This window comes from Cibotium barometz, chromosome 32 (genome assembly GCF_041138505.1).
Source record: "Cibotium barometz isolate CiBa-2024 chromosome 32, ASM4113850v1, whole genome shotgun sequence".
NCBI lineage: Eukaryota > Viridiplantae > Streptophyta > Polypodiopsida > Cyatheales > Cibotiaceae > Cibotium > Cibotium barometz.
In genome coordinates, this window is record NC_141077.1 from 38,768,932 (window position 1) to 38,791,565 (window position 22,634).

At 41.7% G+C, this 22,634-nt stretch overlaps 1 protein-coding gene across 2 annotated transcripts; it reads left to right on the forward strand.

Annotated features, from left to right (window-relative positions):
• Nucleotides 1–19,512: 19,512 nt before the first annotated feature.
• On the forward strand, nt 19,513–21,895 carry LOC147620178 (mitochondrial uncoupling protein 5-like). 2 transcript variants are annotated; one of them, XM_086772712.1, is made up of 2 exons: nt 19,513–20,847; nt 21,464–21,895. In XM_086772712.1, the coding sequence occupies exons 1-2, from the start codon at nt 19,976–19,978 to the stop codon at nt 21,489–21,491; spliced, it is 900 nt and encodes a 299-aa protein (XP_086628838.1). In that variant the 5' UTR covers nt 19,513–19,975; the 3' UTR covers nt 21,492–21,895. The 2 variants fall into 2 exon arrangements, with proteins under 2 accessions (XP_086628838.1, XP_086628837.1); XM_086772711.1 differs by lacking the exon at nt 21,464–21,895 and having other exon boundaries at nt 19,516–21,226.
• The last annotated feature ends 739 nt before the right edge of the window (nt 21,896–22,634 follow it).

Here is a 22,634-nt window from a genome sequence, read left to right on the forward strand (position 1 = left end):
CGGCATATACTCCTGCAATCACTGGGCGAGGCTACGCTCACCCGTGAGCTCGGCTACCATGAGGAGTCGGAGTACTAGCCGAGGCGGCTGTCAGTGCATCTAAATGTGTGGAGATGCTCTGTAGCATCGTGACTAAATCAGCCTAGACTTTATCCATATTGTTCAGTTTGGCATTAAGATGTTTAAACAGTCCACTAGAGAGCTCCGTCTCTATCAGGACGTCAGCAGGGTCCAATAGGTCATAATCATCGTCGTCGTACTCCAAGAGATCCTCCTCGGTCCCCTCGGCGACGTCGGTGTTCATGTCCTCTGGCTCATCGGCCAAAAAGGGGTCAGTTGCTAATGCGGCCACTGCAGGCTCGCTGGGTCCTAAGGCGGGGTCAATAGACGAGGAGGGCGCTGGCGGATCACGCGTGATCGATGAGCGCACTCTAGATCGGATAACGGTCGGGCGTGTACGGCCTGACAATTTGATCGGGGTCAAACCCGCGACCGAGGACAAGAGACCTAAAAATCCTAGAGAAGTAGAAGGCGGTGGGGACACACTACGCCGAACAGACATCTTTAATTCTTGCAAAAATAATGCGAGAACTCGGAAATTACAAAAAAGAATGCTAATAAAATGAGCAGTGGTGGAGAGAAAATAGTCACCCCCCTTTACGGTTGCCTGTCGATTTGTGTTTCTTGCGAGCCTCTATGTCGCTAGTCCGGGATGCTCTGATCCACGAGAAAAAATGCCTGCAACTCATAAAAAATCTAATTTGTTCGGGAAGTTGTGCCTGAAAAACTCGGATTATCCCTTGCCGGGATTATCCCTCCCCAACCCCGAGAGAGAGGATCCGTGTGAATTTACTTCATTTTTAATTTTATTAAAAATAAACAATAAAAATAAAAAAATAAATATTATTTATTTATTATTATTTTTTTCTTCTCCTGGCCGCCTGCTGCACTGGTGGCCGTCACCAGGCCGGGTTGGCCGTCGCCCGGTTGGTCGCCGTCGCCCCTGGCTGCCGCCGCCTGGTTGGCCGCCGCCTAGGGCCTGGCTGCGCGCCTGGTTGGCTTGGCCTGGCCTGGTTGGGCTGGCCGCCTAGGCCGCCTGGGCTGGTTACGCCTGGTTAGCCTGGCCGCTGGGCTGGCCGCCTAAGGGCTGGCAGCTGGGTTGGCCAGCGGTGGTCTTCGCCCCCCCTCTACACAACGGCGGTTTCGTCACAGACGGGTGGCACACAATGGTGCACATTTGTGCTCTTCGCCCTACTCTCTACACAACGGCGGTTTCTTCACAGACGGGTGGCTCACACAATGGCGCACATTTGTGCTCTTCGCTCCACCTCTCCCCCACACACAGTAGAGAACGTTGCACTAGGCAACTTCCGTTCTTTACCAAATGAAATTTGCTTCGTAGACAGTGGGGTTGGTGTCCGTCCCCCCCACACACAAGCTTCAACGAAACGTCTCTTCGCTTCAGACAAGCTTCAACGAATTCTTTCGCAGACAATTTCAACGCAGAGGAAAAAAAAAAAACAAAACGAAATGCTTACCTGCAATTCGTATAGTTGTGTGAGATGGGGAGAGAGAGAGAGAGAGAGAGAGAGAGAGAGAGAGAGAGAGAGAGAGAGAGAGAGAGAGAGAGAGAGAGAGAGAGAGAGAGAGTTCTTCCCTTCAAAAATGTCTTGGCAGCCTCCCTCCACGCACTCCATTGTGGAGATAAGGATGAGGAGATGAATGGTTGAAAACCATTGAGTGGGCTCTGGTCCCCCGGTCACGCGCGGACCCTGACGACCCCATCGAACCACGCTCTAATACCAGTGTTAGATACCTGTAACGCCGCTACGGGCATTACCACAAGAGGGGACGGCCTCTGGCTCACCACCCAGCCATAGAGGAAGAATGAGGATTGCCCCTCATCCTCCAGGCTATATAGTGTGTGGCCTGCCGTCCACACTAGCCTGGCCGCCCATGACTCTGCATGGGCGTCCTCTTCCACTGAACCCCGGACATGGCCATCCAGTCTGCTGTCGGTCACACAGGCGTTACAGCCTACATGACATATTCAATGCATACTGTCTCTATGATAGCCAAATACCCTCAGGTGTGTGAATGACCTCAATTCCCAAAAAGTAGCGTAGATCTCCCAAATCCTTCAGCTCAAACTTTCATTTGAGAAGGCTTTTCACATGCTCAATCTCATCCAAGTTGTCATCGAGCCAACAATATGATCATCTATATATATGGTGATGATCACAATACCCTTATCACTCTTGCGCACATACAAAGAGTGATCTGCATCTGCCATAAGAAAACCAATAGTGACAAGGTACTCAGCAGTCTTGTCATGCCATGCTCGTGGAGCTTGCTTTAACCCATATAAGGCCTTACGAAGCTTACACACATACTCTGGTGGGTGACCTGTATCCTCAAAACCTGGTGGCTGATCCATATACACCTCTTCTTGCAAGTCACCATGCAAGAATACATTTTTTACATCCATCTGATAAAAACCAACCTTTAGCTGCAACCACTGTAATCACAACTCTTACAGTTATTGCCATCTTTGCAACTGGGGCAAATGTCTCCTCATAATCAATCCCATGTGTTTGAGCATATCCTTTGGCTACCAATCTAGCCTTGTACCTGCTTATGCTACCATCACTATTATGTTTCACCTTATACACCCACTTACAACAACCAATAGCTTTCGTGCCTTCAGGCTGTGGCACCAAATCTCAAGTCATTTCCATACAATGCATCCATCTCCTCATCCATAGCTTTCTCCCAACACACATTTCCAATGGCCTCATCAAAATATGTGGGTTCTACAACCTGCACAACTTTTGCCATATAAGCATAGTGATGTACCACACATAACCATCATAAGTAAACCTCTGCATACTATTTTTGACTCTTCCAGATCTTTGTAACTTTGCATTCATGGCTTCCATAGCCTTCTTCACACCAGGTGTGTCCTCATTGTTAGAATCCCAAGCTCCTCATCAAGGCTCATCTCTGAGCCACTAGAATCTTCATTAACAAGAGAATGCCTTGCAGAAATATCAGGCATACCAAGGGGCTCAACCACTTTCTCTTTGCCTTCATCTGATGTACCAACTACATGTTCAAAACTCGTATTATGATGCATCCTACCACTCCATGGTCTATCAACAGAACTGCTGGATGAGGACTCTCCTGGTCCACTCAACAATGACTGTGATTGTTGACTTGCATTCTGTGCAACCACATTTCCACTTACATCAGCCCCAAAAGCATCTTTTTCAATAGCATACCAGCTACTCATCTCATCAAATACAACATCCCTGCTTACCCTCAATTCACGTGTAGTAGAATTATAACATCTATATCACTTTTGCTCAAGGGAATACCCAATAAACACACATTTTTTCTGCTTTTGGATCAAGCTTGGTACGTAACTCATTTGGCACATGCACATATGCAATACATCCAAAAACTTTCAAGTGAGACAAATCAGGTTTCTTGCCAGTAAACTTCTCATCTGGCGTTACATTATGTATGGATGTAGTAGGAGTCCTGTTCATGATATAAATTGATGTAGACATAGCCTTAGCCCAATAGTTATACGACATATTCTTCTCTGCCCATCAATGCTCGTGCTATCTCTGCAAATGTGCATGTTTTTTCGCTTTTAGCAACTCCATTTTGCTGCGGAGTGTATCTACATGTAAATTGTCTCTGAATGCCATTCTTTTGCAAGAATTCAGAGAACTCATTGGAGAAGTATTCTCCCCCTCCATCTGACCTTAGGCACTTCATATGCTTTCCTGTCTGTTTTTTAGCCATATCTCTGAAATTCTAAAAATGAGTGAACACTTCACTCTTCTACACCCACACTTTCCTCGTGTGGTCATCAATGAATGTTACATAGTACCTGTAGCCACCCATAGACATAGTCTTTGTAGGACCCCATACATCTGAATGCACAACATTTAGTACATTCCTGCTCACATTTCTATCATGTGGAAATACATGTTTTTTTTGCTTTCCAAATTGACATGCTTCACAAGCTTTCTGCATACCTTCAACTTTAAACTTAGGCAACCCTATCACAATTTCTTTAGTCTGCATAGACTTCATTCTTTGCACATTTACATGCCCAATTAGCTTATACCAAATGTTTGTATCTGCAACAACTCCTGAACTATGTGTAAACATTGCAGCACTCACTTCAGGCATATTTACATTCAATGTAAACATTCTGCCTACTATGTTGCCTTTTGCAACCAACTTGCACTTATTATTAAAGTCTTCTACATAGCAGCCATCAGGGTTAAACCGGACCTACAAACCTTGCTCAATCATCTGGCCAACAGAAACCAGATTCTTTGTAATGTTCGGAACATGAAGTACATCTGCAAGGTACTTCACCTTACCATCCTGCATAGACAATGGTACAACTCCAACATGGTAATCGGATGGGTAGTGTCATCCCCTGTTTTCACAAAACCTGGTCTTTCAAGACTCTTCATTTCGTTGAACCACTCACCATGACTTGTCATATGGTTCGAAGCATTTGAATCAACATACCATACATCATCCTTACATACTGCTACATCATTTCCAGACACAGCATTAAAACCACAAACAACCTCTCATTATCCTCATTATTTTTGCTAGAGGATGCATAGTTATTTTGCTGCACTTTTCAATTTTGCATGTTACTCTATTTCTTATAGCAATCTACCTGCACATGTCTAGGCTTACCATAGTAAAAACACCCTCGTGTATCATTATGCAACCTTTGCTAATTACCCACAACCTCTTTGACTCCCTCTCTCTCTAAACTGGCCTCTTCCACATGTATGTTGTTGTGAATCCTGGGACTGTTGCTACTGTTGACTATAATTTTGATTACCTGTTCAGCCACCACCTTGGCCAAGTCCATGACCTCTACCTCGTCCTCTACCTGTGAACTTGTGTACCTGAACTTGTGTAGAAGGCTTGCTACTGTGAAATATTTTTGTTTTGTGAAGACTGTTGATCTTCACCCAAGTTCTTCTCTTCAATGATCAACGTTGACACCAGATCTAATGTCCCCCCCCCGGAGTCTGAATAGACATCTTGAACGCCTTGTATTGTGGCCCGAGACCACGCAGACACACTTCCACCTTATCATCATCATCATCAACATCCAGAAACACCAATTGGTGCAAGGGATTCCACAATGCCCTTGATCTTCAAGGCCTAATAATTCATAGACATATTCTTCTTCTCCACAATATGAAGCTCATTCTTCAACTAAATCTTTTGTGCCTTGGTGTTGGTTTCATACAGCTTCACCAAGATGTCCCATGCCTCCTTAGGTGACTTGGCATCATGTATATGCCAAGCTCATTCCTCAACTAAATCTTTTGTGCCTTGGTGTTGGTTTCATACAGCTTCACCAAGATGTCCCATGCCTCCTTAGGTGACTTGGCATCATGTATATGCCTAATCATAGTGTCCTGTATGCTGATAGAAAGCCAATATATGACTTTCCTTGCTCCTTGATTCCAATCCTTGAACTCCTTTTATATCTGCAGTAGCAGTTGGGTTAATCTCTAGTGCCTTCTCATGTTCACCTTTAATGGAGTCCCAGTAACCTTTCCTATCAGGAAATTTGTCAATCTAAACCTCCAAGCATGGAAGTTGTTCTTGTCAAGCTTCTCTACAACAATCTGGTTTATTCTATCATTCAAAATCTTTTCTATAACACAAATTTACCAACAACAGCACTCTTGCTTGACCTGCACAAATTGTTTGTATTCTCTGCAGCAGTGGTACTATATTGCACCCAAACTGTCACAACTAGTAGTGACCTAAATTTGCATACATACACCCAATGGCAACTTTGAGACCTCTTTGCAATACACACAGTGTTTGCACAACAAATTGCCCTTTCTGCAGTTCCAAAAATAGAGTTTTGCAGAGAATTGAAACTTACTCGCAGTGTTGGTGAACACCTACAAACTGGAAAACGGAGGTCCAGACGCGCATGAAACGCGTTTTCGGCTTGAAAATTCTATCTAAAGTCCAACGGACTTTATAGTTGCCCTGTAGCTCTCCCTCTTTGCGAAGAAAGCTCCTCAATCAAAGTTCGTTTGCCGGTGCCTCCCAAAGAGCTCCCGACGATAAGGGTGTAGTAGCCAACACAAAGGGAGAAGAGTAGATGAAGCTCTTACCCTTGTACCGCTTCCTATGCTTCTCTTGCTTGCTGCTCAGCTCTTAACATGAACCAGGCTCTGATACCATGAAAAGATATAGGGGGATAAGAGAGCTTGAGCTCTTGTAAGCACACACACACACTCACACAAACCCTAGAAGAGAACACACAAGGTGAGAAGCTGAAAATTCTTCTTCTTCTTCACACAACAAAAGAGGTCTACAAAGAAGATAAAGTGACTAACACACATAATAGAGTATATACAAGTGGTCCATAATGTGAACACGCTAAGAGGAGTGAGTAGATGTGGACTAGTCGGTATAGTCTAGCTGTCGAATTTTTGGCAAAGATATGTCGGTGCCAGCTACCAAACTTGCCAGTGATATAAATGTCGAACAGTCATGCAAGTGCCTCGTGAGTGTTAGCTCATGTTGAGCTTGACATCTCAACAGCATTTCCATAGGAAAGCAACAATCGGGCGCAAAGACTCCTCTAGAGCTGGTACACATTGATCTTTGTGGTAAAATGTCTACTACTCCATTAGGGAAATCTTCTTGCTTTATGCTATTAGTCACGATTACAGTAGGAAGATGTGGGTTTATTTCCTTCGGGATAAGGCTGAAGCTTTTGGCAAGTTCAAACAATGGCATAAGCTTGTGGAAAATGAGACAAGAAAGAAGGTGAAGAAGTTTCATAGTACAGATCGAGGAGGAGAATTCCTTTCAACAGAATTTGACAGCTACTGCAAGGAGAATGGCATTAAGTGCCAACTCAGCACTGCTCACACACCTTAGTAAAATGGTGTTGTAGAACGTCGCAAATCGAACTGTTATGGAGATGTCTCGATGCATGTTGAAGGCAAAGGGTTTGCCCAATACATTTTGGGCTGAATCACTTAACACAATAGTTTATTTCCTCAATCGGAGCTACACAAAAGGCACTCAAGGATGTTACACCTCAAGAGGCCTACTTTGGTAAGAAACCTTCAGTTTCTCATCTCAGAACATTTGGCTATGAATGATATGTGCATATTCCAGATGCATCCAAGACCAATCTAGATGCCAAAAGCAAGAAGTGTATCTTTCTTGGATATAGTCAAGAGTCGAAAACATATCGGCTCTATGATACATAGGTAAAGAAGATTATGGCCAGCCTCGAGATGTGGTATTTGCATAATAGCCACACTGAGTGGAGGAAGGAGGTCCGTCCACTCTATCATCAGTCGGAGCAATAGTCCACCATGAGCCCAGCCTACCAATCAAATTTCCTCTCAAGGAGGAGGAGTTTTGAGAGGACGAATACTCTCACATCACAACATCTTGCTGCTGCACCACAAGGAACCACTTCTTCCAAAGTGGGTACAATAGCCCTTTGTTGATGAGCGTAATCCAGTACCTGAGAAGACAAAATCTTTAGTAGATGGACCATGTAGATCAAGGAGAATAGAGGAGCAGAGAAGAGCATCTGATCTCATTGTTAATATGGCCTTGATGGTGGCTGAGATAATGGGAACAGTGAAGGAGCCAGCCAGCTTGGATGAAGCCTTAGCAAATCCAAAGTGAAAAGTTGTGATGCAGTCTGAGTATGACAGCATCATAAAGAACAACACCTAGGAGCTAGTTGATTGACCACCAAACAGAAAGGTAATTGGTACCAAATGGGTTTGGAGGAAAGCTAAGTATAAGGCTGATGGCTCACTTGAAAAATACAAAGCTGGGTTGGTTGCATATAGATTTGCACAGGTAGAGGGTTTCAACTTTGATGAAACCTTTGCCCCCACAGCTCATATGACAACTATCAATACTTGGCGTGGCTGCTCACAAAAAGTGGCCAGTCTTTCACATGGATGTCAAATCAGCATTTTTGAATGGCCATGTCAAGGAGGAGGTATATGTAGCTCAACCACCAGGTTTTGAGATGCCCAGATCAGAAAACAAAGTTTACAGGTTGAAGAAGTCATTGTATGGGCTGAAACAGGCTCCAAGGGCATGGTATCACAGGATAGAACAATTTTTCAAAAATATTGGGTTTATAAGAAGTGCTTCTGATGCTAACTTGTATGTTCTAAAAAGTCATGACAAGATTGTTTTGGTTGTCTTGTATGTAGATGACTTAAACATTTTAGGTGATAATGAAGAGATGATCCAGAAGACAATAGATATGCTAAGCCATGAGTTTGAGATGATAGACTTGGGTCTTATGAATTTCTATTTGGGGATTGATGTCTGGCAAGAGTCAGGTAAAATCTTCATTTTCTAGCAAAAGTATGATTGGGAGATTCTCAAAGTATTTGGGATGACAAACTGCAAGCATGTGCCTACACCAATGGAAGTGAACATGAAGCTTTCTGTAGAGGATTCTTCATCACTTGTTGACATCAGAAAGTACAAGAAGTTGGTGTGGGGAGTTTGATTTTTCTCACTAACACTAGACCTGATATCAGCTTCACAGTTGAGTAGGTTTTCCAACAAGCCACAAGAGAGTCATTGGAAGGAAGGGATGAGGCTTTCTTCGCCGGTGGGAGTAGTGCTACAGGGCAACTATATTGTTTGTTGGACACCATTTTTCTATAGAGGATTCTTCATCACTTGTTGACATCAGAAAGTACAAGAAGTTGGTGTGGGGAGTTTGATTTTTCTCACTAACACTAGACCTAATATCAGCTTCACAGTTGAGTAGGTTTTCCAACAAGCCACAAGAGAGTCATTGGAAGGAAGGGATGAGGCTTTCTTCGCCGGTGGGAGTAGTGCTACAGGGCAACTATATTGTTTGTTGGACACCATTTTTCAAGCTGAAAACATATTTTGGGCGCGTCTAGACCTTAGTTTTTCAGTTTGCAGAGGCGTTCACGATGAGCACTGCATGTAAGTTTCAATTCTTTGTAGCAAAACTCTATTTTTGGAACTGCAGGAAGGGCAATTGGTTGTGCAAACACCGTGTGTACTACAAAGAGGTCTCAAAATTGCCATTGGGTGTATGTATGCAAATTGAGGTCACTGGTTGTGACAGTTTGGGTGCAATATAGTACTGCTCTGCAGAGAATACAATAGTTTGTGCAGGTCAAGCAAGAGTGCTCTTGTTGGTAAATTTGTGTGCAGAAAAGATGTCGAATGATGGAATAAACCTGGTTTTTGCAGAGAAGCTTAACAAGAACAACTTCCATGTTGGAGGTTTAGATTGACCAATTTCTTGATGGGAAAAGGTTACTGGGACTACATTGAAGTTGAACATGAGGAGGCACCGCGGAGATACCGGAGATTAGTGCAACTACTACAGATGTAAAAGAGTTCAAGGATTCAAATCAAGGAGCAAGGAAAGTCATGTATTGGATTTCTATTAGTATACAAGACACCATGATTGGTGGGCATATACAAGATGCCAAGTCACCAAACGAGGCATGGGACACCTTCGTGAAGCTGTATGAAACTAACACCAAGGCACGAAAGATCTAGTTGAAGAATAAGCTTCATATTGTGGAGAAAAAGAATATGTCTGTAAATGATTATGTCTTGAAGATCAAGGGCATTATGGAATCCCTTGCATCAATTGGTGTTTATGTTTATAATGATGATAAGGTGGAAGTGTGTCTATGTGGTCTCGAGCCACAATACAAGGCATTCAAGACATCTATTTAGACTCGGGAGAACATTCCCAACTTCACAGATTTGGTGTCAATGCTGATTATTGAAGAGAAGAACTTGGGTGAAGATCAACAGTCTTCACAAAACAAAAACAGTTTAGATCAGTAGGCCTTCTACACAAGTGCAAGCAAAGGACGAGGTAGAGGTCGTGGACATGGCAATGTGGTGTGGCCGAACAAGTAATCAGAATTATGGTCTCAGCAGTAGCAACAACAGACCCAAGATTCACAAACAACACACAGGTGAAAGAGGCCAATTTAGAGGCAGGAGGAGTCAACGAGGTCATGGTAATTGGCAAAGACAACATAATGATACATGAGGGTGTTTTTACTATGGTAAGTCTAGGCATGTGCAGGCAGATTGCTATAATAAGCAGAGTGACATGCGAAATGGAAAAATGTAGCAAAACAACTATGCATCCTGCAGAAATAATGAGGATAATGAGAGGTTGTTTGTTATGCAACATGTGGTTAATGCTGTGTCTGGAAATGATGTAGCAGCATGTAAATATGATGTATGGTATGCTGATTCAGGTGCTTTGAACCACATGACAAGTCATGGTGAGTGGTTCAAGGAAATGAAGAGTCTTGAAAGACCAAGTTTTGTTGAAACATGGGATGACACTGCTCATCTGATTTTCCATGTTGGAGATTTGCATTGTCTATTTTGGGATGGTAAAGTGAAGTACCTTGCTTATGTACTTCATGTTCCAAATATTACAAAGAATATGGTTTCTGTTGGTTAGATGACTGAGCAGGGTTTGTAGGTTCGGTTTAACCCTGATGGTTGTTATGTAGAAGACTTCAAAGATAAGTGCAAGTTGGTTGCAAAAGGCAACAAAGTGGGTAGAATGTTTACATTGAATGTGAATATGCCTGAAGTGAGTGCTACAATGTTTGGAAATGGTTTAGGAGTTGTTGCAGATATAGGCATTTGGCATAAGAGAATTGGTCATGTAAGTGTGCAAAGAATGAAGTCTATGCAGACTAAACAAATTGTAACAGGGCTGCCTAAGTTTAAAGTTTAAGGTATGCAGAAAGTTTTTGAAGAATGTAAATTTGGAAAACAAACAAAACATGTATTTCCACATGATAGAAATGTGAGTAGGAATGTACTAGATGTTGTGCATTTAGAGATGTATGGGGTCCTATGCGCGAAGACTATGTCTATGGGTGGCTGAAGGTACTACGTAATATTCATTGATGACCACATGAGGAAAGTGTGGGTGTACTTCATGAAGGAGAAGAGTGAAGTGTTAACTCATTTTCAAAATTTCATAGTTATGGGAAGAAAAACAGACAGGAAAGCATATGAAGAGCCTAAGGTCAGTTGGAGGGGGAGAATACTTCTCCAATGAGTTCTCTGAATTCTTGCGCGAAAGAATGGCATTCAAAGACAATTTACATATGTAGATACACTCCGCAGCAAAATGGAGTTGATGAGAGAAAAAACAGGCACATTGCAGAGATAGCACGAGCATTGATGGCAAAGAAGAATATGCCACATAGCTATTGGGATGATGAGGTTGTGTCTACAGTAGTTTATATCATGAAAATAACTCCTACTACAGCCATACATGATGTAATGCCAGAGGAGAAGTTTACTGGCAAGAAACCTGATTTATCTCACTTGAAAATTTTTGGATGTGTTGCATATGTGCATGTGCCAGATGAGTTGTTGCGTGTACTAAGCTGGATCCAAAAGCCTTGAGCAAAAGAGATATAGATGTTATAATCCTACTACACGTGAATTGAGGGTAAGCAGAGATGTTGTATCTGATGAGATGAGTAGTTGGTATGCTGTTGAAAAAGATGTTGTTGGGGCTGATGTAAGTGGAAATGTGGTTGCACAGAATGCAAGTCAGCAATCACAGTCATTGAGTGAACTAGGAGAGTCCTCATCCACTAGTTCTATTAGATAGACCATGGAGTGGTAGGCTGTGTCATAATACCAGCCCTAAAAATGTAGTTGGTACATCACATAAAGACAAAGAGAAAGTTGTTAAGCCCCTTGGTATGCCTGATATTTTTGCAGGGCATTCTCTTGTTAATGGAGATTCTAGTGGCTCAGAGATGAGCCTTGATATGAGAGGAGCTTGGGATTCTAACAATGAGGACACCTAGTGTGAATAAGGCTATGGAACCCATGAATGCAAAGTTATGAAAATCTGGAAGAGTCAAAAACCCCGTGCAGAGGTTGACTTATGATGGTAATGTGGCACATCACTATGATTATATGGCAAAAGTTGTGCAGGTTGTAGAACCCACATGTTTTAATGAGGCTATTGGACATGTGTGTTGGGAGAAAGCTATGGATGACAAGATGGATACATTGTATGGAAATGAGACTTGGGATTTGGTGCCATTGCCTGAAGGCAAGAAAGCTATTGGCTATAAGTGGGTGTATAAGGTGAAACATAATAGTGATGGTAGCATAAGTAGGTACAAGGCTAGATTGGTAGCCAAAGGACATGCGCAGACACATGGGATTGATTATGAGGAGACATTTTTCCCAGTTGCAAAGATGGCAACTATGAGAGTTGTGATTGTAGTGGCTGTAGCTAAAGGCTGGTTTTTAAATCAGATGGATGTAAAAAATCAGATGGATGTAAAAAATGTGTTCTTGCATGGTGACTTGCAAGAAGAGGTGTATATGGATAAGCCACCACCAGGTTTTGAGGATACATGTCACCCAAAGTATGTATGTAAGCTTCGTAAGGCCTTGTATGGGCTGAAGCAAGCTCCACAAGCATGTCATGACAAGATTACTGTGAGTATCTTATCACTATTGGTTTTCATATGGTGGCAGATGCAAATCACTCTTTGTATATGCACGAGTGATAAGGGTATTGTAAGCATCACCATCTATGTAGATGATCTTATTGTTGGGGGTGATAACTTGGAAGAGATTGAGCATGTGAAAAGTCTTCTCAAAAGGAAGTTTGAGATGAAGGATTTGGGAGATCTGCGGTACTTTTTGGGAATTGAGGTCATTCGCACACCTGAGGGTATTTTGCTGTCACAGAGACAATATGTCTTGGACATGTTGTCCAAGTATGGGATGACTGATTGTAAGCCAATCTCTATGCCATTAGATCAAAATGGAAAGCTTAGTGCAAATGCAGGTTATGTGTTGGAGGATCCCACTATGTACAAGAAGATTGTGGGGAGTTTGATCTATGTCACGATCAACAGGTTATGTGTTGGAGGATCCCACTATGTACAAGAAGATTGTGGGGAGTTTGATCTATGTCACGATCAGCAGGCCAGATTTGAGTTACATTGTTAGCTTAGAGAGCCAATTTATGCAGGTTCCGCGCAAACCACATCTTAATTGTGTGTGAAGCACACTTCGGTATTTGAGGGCCACTGTTGATTATGCATTGTTTTATGCAGCAGGTGTACCATTGGAGCTATATGGGTACACAGATGCAGATTGGGCAAGTAGCATCTTAGACAGGAGATCTACCAGTGGATTTATGGTTTCATTGGGGAGTTCTGTTGTGACATGGAGTAGTAAGAAGTAGCCCACAGTTGCCTTGTCGAGTACTACAGAGGAGTTGCAATGGCAACATGTGAGGTAGCTTGGTTACGTAAGCTACTTGTTGATTTGGTGTTGCATGTGGAGAGAAAGGTTGTCATATATTGTGACAATCTTAGCAGTATACAATTGGCCAAGAACCCAGTTTTTCATGCGTGGACAAAACACATTAAGGTACATTACCACTTCATCAGGGAGAGAGTCTTGGCAGGCGACACCGACTTGGCCTACGTTAGTACACAGGATCAGGTCGCTGACATCTTCCGAAGGCCTTGGGAGCTTAGAAGCTCTGCAGATTTTGAGATATCCTTGGAGTTCATGAGCTGGAGTTGAGTTTGATAGGGAGTGTTGAGTTTGATAGGGAGTGTTGAGATGTTAAGATCAACATGAGCTGACACTCACGAGGCGCTTGTATGATTGTTCTACATTTTCATCACTGGCGGGTTTGGTATAGCTAGCACCGACATATCTTCACCAGAGATTCTACAGCTGGACTACACTGACTAGTCCACACCTATCCACTTCACTTAGTGTTTTCACATTATGGACCGCTTGTATATACTCTATTATGTGTGTTAGTCACTTTATCTTCTTTGTAGTAGACATCTTTTGTTATGTGAAGAAGAAGAAGAATTTTCAGCCTCTCATCGTGTGTTTTCTCTTCTAGGGTTTGTGTGAGTGTGTGTGTGCTTGCAAGAGCTCAAGCTCTCTTCTCCCTTACATCTTTTCAAGCTGCACGTGGCTATGGGTGAGGATATACGACGCGAGGATATAGGTGAGGCTATAGCCGTTCGAGGCTATACGTGTGGCTATGCAAAAGGATATACGTGTGGCTATACATGAGGCTATACGTGAGGCTATATGTGAGGCTATTGCACGACTACAACTGCATGCCTATAGCCATTCGTCAAATCCCAAATTTCCTTTATTATGGTGTGGTTGTGGATGCAGCTATACTCTTGTTCTCTTGTAGTGATAGAAGCGTCTACCAAAATCATGAGAGATCTTTGCATTTGTATAAGTGCTCTTACCTTATGCATAAAGCTCAAAGAATATGCATAGGATAGAGCCCTTATGCATTTTCCTTATCATAGATATAGACCTCTGGCTCTTCTATAAATCCACAAGGAACTCATGAGATGGTCTAAACCTTTATGTTGTCATTGTCACGCGTGAGGCATATGACCAATGCTTCCAATGGTTTAGGGTGGAAATCATGTCGCAGGTTGGTTCAAATCCACCCCCTCATATAGACCATCTTTTCCAACCTCCAATCCTTGAGCCACTCATTTTATCCAGCTACATTCCCATCTACCTAGCCCACTCTTTTTTCAATGGCACCTCCATCCATGCCTCCACCCATGCACACCTTAGTCTTGCCATCATCTCCCCAAAGTCATGTGGGGTGTGATGATACTCTAGCATCTAAGTTCCATTGATGCCACTTGGGAGGGCCTAGGGATTCTGAAGAACAATAAGCTCTAAATGCCATTGTCCTTGAGGATGATTTAGTGCATGACTTGTGGAGATGCTAGCTCACCATCCATGAAGGATGAGAGGTATGATTCATGTGTGTAATGGAGAGATCTATTGATGGAATTGCTCTCATAGATGCCCAAGTAAACCTCTGAAAAAACTGCTTACAAACATTGATCAACCAAGCTTTCAAAAATGCATTTATTAAGTGGACCAAGAAAAAGATTAGGGACAAGAAGTGTAAATAGATGTACTTAATATAGTGTTCTCAAAACCCATGGGCTAGTGCTTTGATGAAAGTTGGGATAAAGAGAAAATGAAACTACATCTCTTTAATAGGAGGTCGATCATACACTGATTTCTTCATAGATAGAAATGCATCTATACCCCCCCTATTTCTTATAGTGGAACATCATCAAGGTTAGCTAGAGGTCCTTCAAGAAGGTGTTGCCAAGAGTTAAATCATTATAGACACCATACCATGTACACAATGCAACTTACACACAGTAGACATAATGCCATCCACTCATCAAAAATATTACATCAAAGAATTGAGCCATTCATCTTCCTAGAGCATTGTGAGTAAGCATTCTTTTTTCTAGATGCACATGATGAATAATGTATGTAATGCTATCCACGTGTCACCTCATGGTGGCAAGGTATCAAAATCTATAATGTGTCAAGACCTATATGATAAAATAATGTGCAAGTGAAGGGGTGTTATTGTGAAAGATGCATGACTTCTATGTCATCCACATATCGCCTCATGGTGGTGGCAGGGTATCAAAGTTTGACATATTTTATTATTATGTAACAGACATATTGATATATATGTGGATGGTTGTATAATGTTATTTGTTTTAATACAGGACTATCAATCTTTGGATGCAATTCATGCCCTTTGTGTGGACCTAGACTAGATTCTCATCATTCAAGAGGCTTGAGAAAGATGGTGTATGAGGGTCACAAGAAGTATCTACCAGAGGGCCATGAGCTACGTGAGGGCTATTTGGGTCGGCCTCCTCCTACACTAAAGGCAAGTGATTGGAAGAGAGCATGGGAGGACAACGAAGGGTCTCCACTCCCTAGAATGAAGCGGTTTTCCATATTTTACCGACTACCATATTGGGAAGGTCTAGGTGATGGTGGTAAGTTGCTACTAACTAAAGCTCCTTGGGTATTGACGAAAGAAGATAAAGCTCAAGCTAAGAAGTGCATTTCAGAGTTTCGTACTCTGACTGGATGTATGCACTACCTAAAGGGGGCGTTTACAAAGGATAATGAGCTCTTTGGCTTAAAATCACATGATTGGCATAAGTTCTTGCAATTTGTCTTGCCCTGTGGTGGCCATAAAAGGTTGCCTCACCAACAACATAAGGGATACAATATACAAGATTGGCACCATGGTCCGTTGGATTTCATTGAAAGGAGATAAGAAAAGACACTTTGAAAGTAGCCCACTTAAATGCCATAGAAGCAATTACATTAGTGGAAAAGTTTCTCCCAACCAACATAGTAACCATATAAATGCATCTCCTAGTTCATGTTGTGGATGAGGTGGCTATGGGGCAGGGGTCATCCATTCACGTTGGATGTTCTTTTTGGAGAGGTTCATGAAGATGCTAAAAGGGTTTGTCTCTCAAAGAACTCACCCAGAGGGAAGTATGGCAATGGGATGGCTTGTGCAAGAATCCCTCATGTACATCACAAAGTTTCTTAGTATCATAGACCCTAAAATGCCTAAACTATGGTCAACAAAAGAGGATGATAGGGTAGTTGGAGAAGAGCCACAGGACAAGGGATTGAGAGAAGGATGGATGTGGCCTTACGAGATAAGATCAATAAATTTTGCATCTTAAACTCAAAGAGTATGCAAAAGTTGATCGAGCACTATGGAGAGGCCAAGAACGAAAGGAATCGAGCTCTTCAAGATTTTCAAAGGAGTTAGAAGTCCTATGGCTTGCAACCATACCCTTAATCGCTTGCTATAATTCTAGACTTTCCATCAAGTAGATGGCTCCAACAAACCTTACAAGAAGAAAAACTTCATGATAAGGTTATTACGGATGAGGAAGAGGAGCTTGAATACGATTGTGACTACCGTGTAGGTGATTTCATTCATTCCAAGCCTTGATATGTTCACATGTTTTCCAAATATTATTTACAACTTCTCCATAAACTAACCATGCATTATTTTATTTTAGTACCAATTGCCGCATTGTGGTCACATGGATGCCATTTTTGAGTGGAGCAGATCGATAAGAAGAGAACAACATTCAGTTATAGTGTTAACGCAAATTTCATGCAGGAAAGTAAGACTAGTGCAAGTGATTCAAATACGGATGTGAACATGCTCGATTACTTTGGAACCATCCAAGATATCATCAAGGTTGGCTTTAGAAAGTTTCATATGTTTATCTTTGATGTTAAGTGGTTCAAGGTAGTCACAACAGGAGCACATGCAACCATAGAGACAAATCCAGATTAGTTCAAGTGGACTCCACAAAGATATGGACAGACCAAAAAGACACATTTGTACTACTAGAGCATTGTGAGTAAATAATCTTTAAGGAGGACCCAAGAGATCTAAGATGGTGGTTTGTAATTCAAGTGGCACCACGTAGTAAACAAATATATGAAGATCACATGGAAATAGTAGAAGATGAAGTAGAGATTGGTGTGGGCCAACAAGATCAAGTTCCACTACATGTCGAAGTATAGCAAGAGCAAGGGCTAGACGAAGGTATAGAGATCAAACAATTAGACACATGAGATGTCTCAAACATAGTAGATGGTGATATTGACGAAGAGCCAGCAACAAATGAGGAACCGGAGCCAGAGCTAGAAGATTTCAAGGCCGACATAGATGCATCTTCTATTCCTACATGATTCGAAGATGGAGGGATTTTCCTTGAAATAGAGATCTTCTCGAGGTCAATGATCTTTTTGAAGATGTGAGAGAATTGATAATGTTCAACTATGATTTTGTAAACATGCAAATATTCTCACATGCTATGATTTGATGGTAATGTATTGATTGGTTTCATTTACTTTTACAAGTATTTGTATATACCAAAAGTGAAAAAAAAACATATATATTGGTTAGGGTATAAATAAGCTAAAAATAAAAATAAAAAATTTAATTTTCATTTTTACGTCATTTTCAACGATATTTTCGACACTAATACTGACGTTTGTAGTGACACTAATATCGAAAATATTTTAGACGTCAAAAATCATCGTGAAACATAAGCATCGTGTAGTAGTGTGATCATATTACCATAGGGAGGAGTGGATGAAGGGAAAAACAAGAGAGGAATTTTTAAATGTATTAAAGTCTATTGGATGTATTTTCATTAAGAGTGAATTTTCATCTCATGTCACATGTGAAAAGAATGACCAATCTATGATCCCCATATGAAAAAACATGAGGTAACATGTAAAAATCTTTTATGTTTAGTACGTTATATTTCAACCTTACATTATCAGCTGGGCCAAAAGAGAGAGACTTGCCATGTATGTAAAAGTGTATATTAATACATAAGCTATTATCTTATGTGTGAAAGTATGAGATCATATTATTATGTATAAAAGTTGGTGGACATTTCAGCATATATGGGAAACGAGAATTTTTTTTTCATGTACAATTAGTAGATATTTTACTATATCTAGACAATAACAAGAATTTCACATGTGTTAGTTGGTATAAATTTTTACCATGTGGGAAAAATTAGAAGAATTGTCACAAGTGTTAGGTTGTGGATATTTTCTTGTGTAAAATAAATAAGAACAAATATCACAAGTGTTATATGGTTCCACTTTAAGTGAATTTTTATTTCCATGTGAGAATTAAGACATTCATACATGGGAGGAGAAATGCACTAGTTAAATTTAACATTAGCAAAAAGGAATAATTTTTCACATGTAATTTCACATTGAGGTAAAAAGTCTAAAACTTATAGTGTTTTGCAGAGGCATATTCTCTACAGCATGGTATGATGAGGAGTATCACCAAGAGCAGCAACACGAGTGTGAGAGCACCCACATGAGCCAACAAGGAGAGGCTTTGTATACCATGTGAAGATACATATGGTACAACCATGATGTGGCTAAGGGCTCACAGACAGGAGCATGTGTGATAAACAAAGTGATAAACAAAGGAAGCTCACAAAATGTTTATCAAGATTGTATTACTATAAAGATGTGTTGTGTATACAAGGTGTGCCTTTTATAGAGGTTTGAGGTTGTAGGTGCAGTTAGAGCTAATCTCTACCAGACACGTGTTCGTTGGCCTATATGCATGTGATGGTGTAGATGCATGAATGCACACCTACGTAGGTGTGTGAACCATACTCTAAAGATATACATCACATGTGATATGATACATGTTAGATGTCATGTAAAGTGTAAATGAGCGCGCCTATATGCATGTGATGGTGTAGATGCATGCAGTATGCATACCAAAGTAGGTGTGAAGTAACATACTCTAAGAAAATACATCACATGTGATATGATACATGTGAGATGGAACGTGTAAATGAGCACAAGAAACGAAAGTTGGCTAATGGGTCCCATATTTGAACAGTGTGGAAACTTGCACAACGCCCAAGTATATATTCTGCACAACGCCCAAGTAGAAGAAGACATACATTTGCATTAAAAAACATTAAGCTCGAGGGAAATGATTGAGTTAGAATGTGAATACGTAGGCAAGCTGACCGAATGAATGAATAACACTAACAAGAATCAAAGTGGAGCTCGTGAATGTTGATGGTAACTGCAATAAGCACGTAAAAAAGCCTCCACATGCGTATTTAAGCTGAGTGACTTATAACGAAGGTGGTGTCAGGCTGCGCTGTATAGGGTTTAGATCTAAGATACTATGCCTGGAAAGCTACATATTAGTGATTTCAATACGGTTTCCGTGTTACATTGTTGTTGTTTAAGCATTGCTCTCCTCCTTTCGCAACCTTTGCTTCCATCTGTAGGTAGTTTCTGTGCGCCGTGATGTTTGAACATTGAGGCCTCTCTTACTGTGTACTCAGCGCCCAGAATTATCATCTCCATTGTTGCCATCTCCTTCTTTCTAGTCTCTAATTCATTGTGGGCTATAGTGCGCTTGATCTTTCATCCTGCTCGTCAGAAAATGAACTTCCGTGCTTTCATTGAAGGGGGTTTAGCCTCTGTCGTGGCTGGTTGCTCGACACACCCGTTTGATCTCATCAAGGTGCGGATGCAACTGAGTGAAGGGGAGGCCGACTTTCTTGCAGTAGCGGCTGCATCGACAGCGTCCACAGGCAAATACTGTGGAGGCGGAGGCGGAGGCTATGGACCCATTGGAATAGGAATAAGGCTTGTGCAAGCGGAAGGGTTTCAAGCTCTGTTTTGCGGGGTTTCGGCCACGATATTAAGGCAGAGCTTGTACTCGACGACAAGGATGGGTGTGTACGAGGTACTGAAGGACCAATGGATGGGCAGCACGTGCACGGCGGGGAGGTTGCCGGTGTGCAAGAAGGTGGCGGCGGCCGTGATTGCAGGCGCGGTGGGCGCTGCAGTTGGAAACCCGGCGGACGTGGCGATGGTGCGGATGCAGGCGGACGGGTTGCTCCCCCCAAGCGAGAGGCGAAACTACAAGAGTGTGGTGGACGCACTGGTCCGAATGGTGAGAAATGAAGGACCGGGGTCGCTCTGGACGGGCTCATCACTTGCCATCCAGCGCGCCATGATCGTCACCGCCTGCCAGCTCGTCACCTACGACCACGTCAAGGAAAGCCTAATGCTTCACGCCCCACGTCTGCGAAACAACGCCCTCGCTCTCTGCTTCGTCGCCAGCTTCTCCGCCGGCGTCGTCGCCGCCCTCGCTTCCAACCCCATCGACGTCGTCAAAACCCGCATCATGCACATGAACAGCACAAGCCGCTCCAAGCCTTACCACAACGCCCTCGACTGTGCCTTGAAAACCATCAGAGCCGAAGGTGGCCTCGCCCTGTATAAGGGTTTCCTACCCACTCTCACAAGGCAAGCTCCTTTCACAGTCGTGCTCTTCTTAACCTTGGAACAAATCCGCAGCCTGCTCAAGCACCTATAGTAGTTGCATCTACAGATAGTAGCTACTATTATTCTATGTTTGCCTGCCCGAGGCTTCTCACTACTGGATTCGGGCATTATTTGATGAGATTTCTTTGCAAAGCCAAGGTGATCAGATGCCCAACGTTAATTATCCTTGCATATATTATAAGGCCCATTAAGTTAAGCTGCCCAAGGTTAATTATCCTTGCATATATTATAAGGCCCATTAAGTTAAGCAGGCATGTATATAAAGTAATTGTTGAGTCTCGATGGATTTGATGTAAGCTTATGCAGAATTAAGTAATCTACAACTGCAGCAGTTGAGTGATTTCAATGGAAGTGAAATGTATGTAGTCATGTTATGAGCAATGGTGTACGCAAATCCAACCGTTCCACAATGATTAAAGGAAGTCTATGAAATGGTAATCTATGTAGATTCATTCACGTCAAACCACAAGTACTTGTTGAGATCATAAGTTTATTATTTGCAGGGATCCTTGATGTGAATATATATTCTGTGTTGAACCTTAGGATGTTGCTGATAGGTTAGTATATTACATTGCAGGACTGATGTCTGTCATTCTACTGCGTGAAAGGAACTGGTTTTTTTTTCTAAAAGTTCGATTGAGATCGTCGAGCATTTTGATTTGAAGGATAGTGAAGGTGGAATCTTCGACACGAAGATGCGATATGCTAGGTGATATTCGCAGCATCCAAATGCATATGCTAGTACGTGCCCTGCAAAAAGTTGGTGCCATGCCTCTCTCCTTCTTTTCAAACAAGTTGCAAATTCAACCTCGCACCTTGGTGTCATGTGATCTCCCTCTCTCCTTCTTTTCAAACAAGTTGCAAATTGGTGTCATGTCACTCACAATTCATTTTCTATATTTTCTGCTTTTTTATGGTATTTGTAGACCTCGGATACTAATAAATCTATATGTGTAATGTACAAATTGAGTTTGGTGATGGCTTAATTTTATTGTAGATTTCAATACAATTTGATCATTCTTGTTCTAAATAAGTTGCAAATTAGTTGATCACTCTACTAGGCGTGAATAGCACCTACTCAAATGGTTTTTGGGAGAGAACTTAAATTGACCACACACAACCTACAACTAGGTGCCTCATGGTTTCGTCCGAGGATATTCGATCCCACAACCTCAGAAGGCAATTGAACACTTACACCATCTGGACTACTAGTTTTTGGCACCTACTCAAATGTTGTTATTACCTATGTTTGTCCAAGGATGGTCAACTTGTGTAAAAATTGTAGCTGCTAGTTGTTGTGAATATTTTTTTATATTCTACTTCAGAGCACTTAACTTTAGGGATTTAAGATATTAGTGTGAAATAGAGGAGTGACACTTGTATAGTGTTCTAGAATTTTTAGAAAAGGTTTTATTACTATTTGTGGAGGTTTATATAATTTAAGGTGATATATTTGTGGAGGTTTATATAATTTAAGGTGATATATTTGTTTTGTATAAAATTGGCATATATTATCTATATGGTCTTCAACAACAAATTTATGTAATGTGATATTTTAAAATAGGAGAGATGAACCATGGCTACCGTAAATATTTATTGACATAAAATCATTATGCTACATTTTTTGTATGTTTTTCTTCTAAGAAGAGAAAACATAAGATTATGTGAACATCGCACCTTACTTGATAGTGTGAACATGCACCTTACTTGATAGTGTGAACATGCGCCTTACTTATTTTTACAATCTT